The 9270-nt window shown below is 41.7% G+C and overlaps 1 protein-coding gene across 1 annotated transcript; it reads left to right on the top strand.

Annotated features, from left to right (window-relative positions):
- Positions 1 to 7919: 7919 nt before the first annotated feature.
- On the top strand, positions 7920 to 8757 carry LOC125177299 (lysine-specific demethylase 4D-like; the record flags this gene model as incomplete). The annotated part of the gene is made up of 2 exons (XM_047879466.1): positions 7920 to 8537; positions 8605 to 8757. Coding segments are annotated over 2 exons (771 nt in total), but the record flags the coding sequence as incomplete, so codon positions are not given.
- Between the last annotated feature and the right edge of the window lie 513 nt (positions 8758 to 9270).

Genomic DNA, 9270 nt, shown 5'->3' with positions numbered 1-9270 from the left:
CCCTCAACCCCAGGAACCACAGAAGCTCTCAGGCCCACAACAATTCTGTGCTGGGCCTGTCCCAGAGGTGCTTTATTTTCTAGAAAAGACGCATCCCCAAAGATGCCAGATACTGTCTCCTGCTATGACAACCAGGACGCCCAGGGGCTCCCAACAGCTGTTGTAGTACATTGTAGTACTTCTCAGGGAATCTCAGCTCACTCCTGAGCATGGAAAGGTATTTGGTCTGTGCGTTGGCCTAGATGTCATGGTGCTGCTTGTTTGTGATATCGCCCTAAGGATATTTCGCCCACAGTAATTTGGGGCAACATTGGGTGATGCTGAGAATCGGAGCCCTTTCATCCCCATATTGTATCTGGGCCTCTGAATCATGATGCTGGCTTCCACTGGACATGCCTCATGCCACTGCTCATGTTGAAACTAGACCTAATTGAGTCTGTCAGCCAATTCTGCCTCAGGGATCTTTGTAACTTTATTTTCTTAAAGTTGCATCTGCAAAGCAAGGAAAGTCTAAAATCCTTAACATATATTTTCAGTATCAAGATTATTTATGAGATACCTTCTTAAAAACAAGACAACAGGTCCTAAATGGAGTGTCTTATGCTAAATGCCATGTCACTAAACAGAGACTTCATTTGTGTTTAAATGGAGAAATGGAGGCTTCATCCAGTTAATCAGGAATCGTCTGATCAGTATCAGTTAGGTTATCTGCTGATAGACTGCTTCCATCCTCTAAAGGAATGTAACCCCCATAATCAACTCAATTTTTTTTTGCCTAGTATAATTTCCTTCTTCCTCTTCCTTTCTGCCTATAAAAGTCTTTCATTTTGGAGCTCCTTTCTATTGGTTAGATCGGACGCTGCCTGATTCGAATTGATTTTTTGCTCAAATAAACTTTTACAATTTTTACTCTGCCTCCAGTTTTCTTTGAACAGTCTGAAACAAGAGTGTCTAGAAGAGTTAATAGTGAAAGAACAAGCAAAACAATACCAAGTAAAATACAAACAGAAAATAGGGGTCATGGATCTTTGTATCAGACAGATTAGACTCAAGGGCAAAAGGTACACAGAAAGGCTTTTTATGATGCCTATGGCTAAATTTCACCCAGAAAATACAGCAGTCATGAATATCCATGCAACTTTGACAAAGTATAAATTACTTTCTAGATGAAAGGTAAATTTAAAAACATAGCTTAAAAAAAAGTTGAGAGAATCGCATTAAAATACGAGAATTTAAGTTACCATAGTTATAATTTATAATAATAATAATAATTTATAATAATAGACATTTGGTCTTCATCCCTGCCTCTGGTATAGAGCTCCTAAAACCCTTGGAATCTCCTAAGAAATACGAGTGATAAGGTGTCTTTTGTTGTGTTAATGATGCAATTTTTGGAAAGTCCCAAGTCACCTTAATGTGACTGACCAGAGGATCAACCTTGTGAATGGATGGTTGGAACTTTCACTCCCACCCCCTTGACCTCCAAGGGAGGGGAAGAGAGACTGGAGGTTGAGTCAATCGCCAATGGCCAATGATTTAACCATTCAGGCTTATGTAATGAAGCCTCCCTAAAAGCCTGAGCAGAGTGGGTTTGGAGAGCTCCTAAGTCCGTGAACACCTTGGGGTGCTGGGAGAGCCGTGCGCCTAGAGAGGGCCAGGAAACTCTGCACACGTTCCCTCTACCTTGCCCTGTGCGTCTTTTCCATCCGGCTCTTTCTGAGTCCTATCCTTTCAAAAAAAATGGAGATCTAGTAAGTAAAATGTTTTCTGAGTTCTGTTAGCCATTCTAGTGAATTAGTCAAACTGAAGACAGGGGTTGAGGCAGCCTCTGATTTATAGCCAGTTGGTCAGAAGTATAGGCAAGTACGGGGTGGGGTGCAGGGGTTGGGGGTGGGGGAGCGTGGCAGTCTTGACCCTTCAACCTGTAGGGCCTGACACTATCTCCAGGTAGATAGCTTCAGAAATGAGCTGAATTCTCAGACATGGTAGTGTTCTGAGCATTGGTGGTGGTGCTGGTGTGGGGAAACTGGAACACATATTGTAATTGGATGTTCAGGACCCCTTCTACCTTACTTAGTGCAAGACAGAAAAAATGGACAAACTTAATGATGTTAAAAACTTAACATTAACAATAAAGGCAGACTTATGAACCTGGTAATAGACAATACTTGCTTTTGTAAAGTGCCAATGGATCAATCGCAAAAACTGACATATATTAGTGTGAAAAAAACCAATAAATTCCCTAAACAAAGAAAAAAATCAAACAGTAATTATCATGCAATAAAACTAGAAATTAATTTAAAAAACATTTTTTAATGTTTATTTATTTTTGAAAGAGAGAGAGAGAGCATGAGTGGGGTAGTCAGATATAATATATAAATATATATAAAAATATATATATAATATATAAATATTATATATAAATATATTTATTATATATAATATTTATACATAATATATATTATATATAATATATAATATATATTATATATTATATATTATATATAATAAATATTATATATAATATATATTATGTATAAATATTATATATAATATATATTTATATATATTTATATATAAATATATTTATATATATAATAGTCACATGTTATTTATGAACACTTATGCAAAAGTTTTGAATTAAAAATTAGCTAAGACAGTGTAACTATATTATAAAAATAACCCAATGACTAAATGGGATTTATTGCAGGAGGGTAATGACAGTTTAAACTAAGAAAATCTGGTAATATAACTTACCTAATTAATGGATCCAAGAAGAAAAGTTGAATGACAATTTTCATAAATGTTGATATGCATTTGACAAAATTCAACACTCAGTCTTGTTTTATTTATTTATTTATTTAATTTGAGAGACAGTACACATGTGTGTGAGCAGGGAGAATGGGACAAAGGGAGAGAGAGAAACTTAAGCAGGCTCCATGCTCAGCATGGGTCTTGATCCCACAACCCTGGGATCATGACCTGAGCTGAAATCAAGAATCAGATGTTCAACCGACTGAGCCACCCAGGTGCCCCTCAGTCTTGTTCTAAGCACACCCCCATGTAAGAATCAGTGAATAACAATTGCTTAAAATGAAAACATTGTCTCTAGCTAGTTAGCTATTTTAGCCCCAAAGCCAACATTTTACTTAAGGTAGAAATATTTGAGACATTTCTACCAGTAATTAAAATAGAGTTAGAGGTATTTTTTTTTTATAAATTTTTTTTTCAACGTTTTTTATTTATTTTTGGGACAGAGAGAGACAGAGCATGAACGGGGGAGGGGCAGAGAGAGAGGGAGACACAGAATCGGAAACAGGCTCCAGGCTCCGAGCCATCAGCCCAGAGCCTGACGCGGGGCTCGAACTCCCGGACTGCGAGATCGTGACCTGGCTGAAGTCGGACGCTTAACCGACTGCACCACCCAGGTGCCCCAGAGTTAGAAGTATTAACCAATGCAAAATATTAGAACTGTAAGTGATGGAAGATAAGTGATAAAATTACTTTTTTTTTTTTTTAAGTAGGTATGATTAAATACCTGGAAAACCCAAAGAGGAAGCTAGTTAAAGTTTTCTTTTTTTTCCTCTTACTCTTCCCTAGCAGGGCTCTGTGCAGCCCAGATTTTAATTCTTGCAAGAAGTCAATCAAAATTTTGTTGTTCATCTACAATGAGTAGCAAAAAGGAGAGAACTTAGAGAGCCCAACATTTGGGGATTTTCAATTAGCTAAAAAAAATTGCTGGGTATATATTATGCAAACTGAAAGGATAGTCAGCATTGGTTAAGAATTCTTAAAGTCAAGATTTTAGAAAAGGTGAGATCTCAGGGTGACTAACTTGGGGCGAGGATAAAGATCATTTAATAAAAGGGAGGAGGTGAAGGAACTGAGTGATCAGTTTGCTGAATGATGTTAAGGAAACTCTTGTGACCAGGGCACCTGGGTGGCTCAGTGTGTTAAGCTTCTGACCCTTTTTTATGTTTATTTTTATTTTCTTACTGTTTTATTTATTTTTGAGAGACAGAGAGAGACTGAACTGAGCAGGAGAGGAGCATAGAGAGAGGGAGACACAGAATCTGAAGCAGGCTCCAGGCTCTGAACTGTCAGCACAGAGCCAGACATGGGACTTGAACTCATGAACTGTGAGATCATTGCCTGAGCCAAGGGCGGACACTAAACCAACTGAGCCACCCAGGCGCTCCAAACGTCTAACTCTTGATTTCGGCTCCTGTCATGCATGATCTCACAGTTCTGTGAGATCGAGCCTCGAGTCAGGCTCTGCGCTGTCAGCCTGGGATTTTCTCTCTCTCTCTTTCAAAATAAATAAATACACTTAAGAAGAGAAGAAAAGAAAACTCTTGCGACCTTTTATGCTTTTCTTGTTTACTTCAGTGGTCGCCCACACGCAGCCAGTACAATTGCTCCTGAACAACACGGGTTTGAACTTGGAGACTCCACTAATACATGGATTCGTTCCGAAAAATACAGTACAGTACTGGAAATGAGTTTGCTTTTCCTTTTAACTCTCTTAATAATATTTTCTTTACCCTAGTTTACTTTATTGTAAGAATTCGGTACATAAAACAAACAACACAAAATACAGGCTAATTGGCTGTTTATGTTATCAGTCAGGCTTCTGGTCAACAGTAGGCTATTAGTAGTTGAGTTCTGAGGGAGTCAAAAGTTATACACAGATTTCAGCTGTGTGGGGGCATTATCACCTCTAACACCCGAATTGTTCAAAGGTCGGCCGTATTTTAAACTTGCAGCTGTTCCCAGAACTTCCATTTTATCATTCCTCTCATTTTTGGCAGATGACCTTAATCCCTATTTCCTGATGAGGGTTCCAAAATGATCCCAGACCTCTCTCTTCTGAACTCCTGTAACACTCGGTAACACTTTATTGAGCACAGACAATATGCCAGGAGCTGTAGGCACCAAGCATCAAGGTGAGCGGTTCATTTAATGTACAAAATCACCGTATTGTCATTCTCATCACATAGATGAAGAAATAAAATTATGGAAAAGTTGGATACAATGCTTGAAGTCACCATTTAGTGAATATTAGGGTCAGTATTCAAATTGAGCTTGTCAGTTAGTGCTAATTCTGCACTTGTCTTAACTTCCCCATGGGAATAAACATCTTTTCAGGAAGGTCTAAGACTTGACTCATTAATGGAGTGTTCTCCATTAATCCTATCTCGATAACTTCAGCATTGTAGTCACTCAATTCATGTTGATTTGGGTCAATGATTTAGTGAAATCATCTAGCTAGTTTTCCCTCTTCCCTGACTAAAAGTTTCTCTACATCCTTGTTTCTACCTTTTTTGTGGCTTTCAATTTTAATTCTATCTTGAATTACAGTGAGGAGCCATGGGATTGGATTAGCATATAGCTGATTTAATTAAAACGCTATTATTGGAGGGCACCTGGCTGGCTGAGTCAGCAGAGCACGTGACTCTTGATCTCAGGGTCTTGAGTTCAAGCCCCTCTTTGGGTGTAGAGCTTACTTAAAAAATAAAAATAAAATAAGTAAAATGTTATTGGCTTATCAGCCCATTCCTTTTCATTTTGAGGATGGCTCCATTAAGAAAGCACTTTATGCGGCTGGGATTGTCTCATTTGAAATCAGGATTTCGGATCAGTGTAAGATAGGTTATATATTATTCTGTTCTTTTTTTCTTGTTAAATGTGTGAAGTTGGTAGAAAGGAAGAACTTTCTCTGTTACAGGTTTAAAGCTTCTGTTTTTCAGTTGTGGGACCAGTTTTATTTTTACATTGGAAATCTGATAGGTAGAGTTTCCATTTCTCCTTGATTAAAAATGAATATATATAGGGGCGCCTGGGTGGCTCGGTCAGTTAAGCATCTGACTCTTGATATCAGCTCAGGTCATGATCTCGCGGTCATGGGATCAAGCCCAACTATGGGCTCAGTGCAGAACGTGCAGGCTGCTTGGGATTCTCTCTCTCCTCCTCTCTCTGCTCCTACCCCATGCATGCTCTTTCTCAAAAAAAAAAAAAATATATATATATATATATACACACACACACACACACACACACATTTAGTTATTGTCTCATGGGTGGTAACTAGTTTTGCTATGTTGTCATGTTCAAAGTTTTAAAGACAGATTTTTATCAGGTAAAGTCTTCATTTTATGGGGAACTAAAGGAATAGACCAGAGTTGGACATGAATGATTTTGGAGGATACTGAAGGAGTAGATAAGAACAGTGCTGAGAGGATTCAATTTTTGATGGCACAGGTAGAGCCATCAATCCATGCTGCTTCATTGTGAGGTTGCATTCAAGGGAGAAAACATATTTCTGGATCTTAGAAAATGCTCATGTGAAATCAGGATCGCATATTATTGGACAGTTGCCTGTTTACTTCCCCACCGTTGTTCTTAGAAACAAACAAATAAATGTAAAAGAGATTAAGGCAAGAACTATTTACATTTGAAATAGAGCTTCAAATTCTTAAATCTTTACTTTTTATTTTTGCGATTAAAAACATTTTGGGGGCGTCTGGGTGGCTCAGTCGGTTAAGAGTCCGACTTCAGCTCAGGTCACGATCTCACCTTTCATGAGTTCGAGCCTTGGGTCCGGCTCTATGCTGAGAGCTGGGAGCCTGGAGCCTGCTTCGGATTCTGTGTCTCTCTTTCTCTGTCCTTCCTCTGTTCGCGCTCTGTCTCTCCCGCCATCTCAGAATAAATAAACATTAAAAAACAATTTAAAAAACATTTTAAAAAATGTTATCAAATCTTCAGACTATTGAAGCATGTGGGTTTTTGCATCTTTCCACGTTCAGGTTTCAAACACATATTTTGACCCCAAATAGGTTTTATTTTAGGGGGATGATAACAAACTGAAGTTACTAGCAGTGGAAAAGAACATTTTAGAGTCCGATTGACCTGCTGACAATGGAATTATATTGGAGCTGATTGGATAAAAATGATCTTCTCAATTGCGTCTACCTTCAACAATTGGTTTTGATTGAAATGCCGGTCAAAAAATATCCCATTTCCTTTGTGCAAGAACCTACTGAAAGTAGGGTTTCCATTCCTGAATGAATTGGCAAGCTGGGAGGTATTCTTACAATTTTAGTTGCTTAAAGAGTTCAAGTGAGAACTGGTGATGATGTGTGACATATATGAGAGGTTTTATCATTGTAGTAATTAATACCTATGTTTATATTATTGTGGTTTCGTGTGGACCCTTCAGCTGTATATATCCAGACAGACCTTGGGATTTGGGACTTCGATGCTTATTAATTTAAAACCATAGTGTCTCAGGACATGGCATATAGAGTCTAAGGTTTTTTTTTTTAATTTTTTTTTAATGTTTTTATTTATCTTTGAGACAGAGAGAGACAGAGCATGAGGAGGGGAGGGGCAGAGAGAGAGGGAGACACAGAATCCGAAGCAGGCTCCAGGCTCCGAGCTGGCAGCACAGAGCCCACGCGGGGCTCGAACTCACGGACCGTGAGATCATGACCCGAGCTGAAGTCGGACGACTAACCAACTGAGCCACCCAGGAGCCCCTCTAAGTTTTTTTACAATAATGACATTCCATCCTGTAGTGAAAAAAAAATTAACATTACGGAAATAATGTTGCCTCCATGGAATCCAAAGACAGGCACAGAACAGGCCTGGCTAAAGAAATGGAAACCAGGGTGTCGGATACAGCTGCAATAGCAACTCCTTTCCAGCAGGGGGCGAGGGGGAGGGGAGCGTGTCTACTAAATTTGCCAAATGAACAGGCTCGGCTGCTGGGGGTGGGGAGTACCGCCAGCTGGGGGGAAAAGTTCAAGTGTCAGATCCAAGCATAAAATTCGGAGCGAAAATATTTGAAGACACCCTTATACATATGACCAAATTGTGGCATTAGAAATCAATGCTTCTTTACATGATCAAAACGCTGACACCTGGGAACCATCCAGGGCCTGCTGGAGCAGGAGTGCGGCGTGGTCATCGAGGGCGTCAACACGCCCTACCTGTACTTTGGCATGTGGAAGACCACCTTCACCTGGCACACGGAGGACATGGACCTTTACAGCATCAACTACCTGCACTTCGGGGAGCCCAAAACCTGGTACGCGGTGCCCCCGGAGCACGGCCGGCGCCTGGAGCGCCTGGCCACCGAGCTGTTCCCGGGCAGTGCCCGCGCCTGTGACGCCTTCCTGCGGCACAAGGTGGCTCTCATCTCGCCCACGGTCCTCAAGGACAACGGGATCCCCTTCAATCGGATCACTCAGGAGGCTGGCGAGTTCATGGTGACGTTTCCCTATGGCTACCACTCCGGCTTCAACCACGGCTTCAACTGCGCAGAAGCCATCAACTTCGCCACCCCGCGATGGATCGATTATGGCAAAGTGGCGTCTCAGTGCAGCTGCGGGGAGGCCAGGGTCACCTTCTCCATGGACGCCTTCGTGCGCATCCTGCAGCCTGAGCGCTATGAGCTGTGGAAGCGCGGGCAGGACCGGGCTGTTGTGGACCACACGGAGCCCACCTCGCCAGACAAGGGGGAGCTCAGCGCCTGGGTGGGGGGGAGGTCTGCCCGGAATCTCCACCCAGTTGGCAGACATGAGTTGTCATCATCGTCCTCAGGAACAGGAGGCTCAGGAGTCGACTGCCCATGCCTGGGCCAAGACGCGCTGCACACTGCGGACCCCGAGGCTAGTCCTGCCCAGGGACAATGCTGGCTATCAGACCCCTGCAACCTGCCATCGTGCTATGGCTTCCGCAGCTCAGAGTCCTTGAACGGACCTTGCTTCCTCCGGTCCCTCCCAGTCCTTCCTGGTTGCCTCAGATATGCCACCACTTGACACTGTTAACATTCGTTGGAGCTCTGGGCCAAGGTGGAGTTTGCAAAACGCTGTTATGTTTCTGGTAGAGCCCTCCCCAAATGCTGCTGAACTCTGGATCTCCAGCAGTAAATTGCATCGGTTCCTTGGTTTCATTTGCGACTCGAGCTTGTGGTGGTTAAGAAGATTAGGTTTGGCATCAACCAGATTCAAATCCTAGCTCTGTCACTCACTAGAGGTTATGGGAACCTGAGCAGGTCAGTGCACCCTTTCAGAGCTTCAGAGCCCTCCTCTGGAAAATGGGACACTGCACACTAGGCAGATTGTTGTGAGGATCTTATTAGCTAAGGTGTGAAACCATCTTTTTTTTTTTTTCTTTTATGTAGGCTCTACGCCCAAGTTGGGGCTTGAACTCATCACCCTGACATCAAGAGGCAAATGCTCTACTGACTGAGCCAGCCAGGCACCC

The sequence above is a fragment of the Prionailurus viverrinus genome, chromosome D1 (genome assembly GCF_022837055.1).
Source record: "Prionailurus viverrinus isolate Anna chromosome D1, UM_Priviv_1.0, whole genome shotgun sequence".
Lineage (NCBI taxonomy): Eukaryota > Metazoa > Chordata > Mammalia > Carnivora > Felidae > Prionailurus > Prionailurus viverrinus.
Note: the sequence above shows the minus strand (reverse complement) of the source record. Positions and strands in the feature narration are given on the sequence as shown.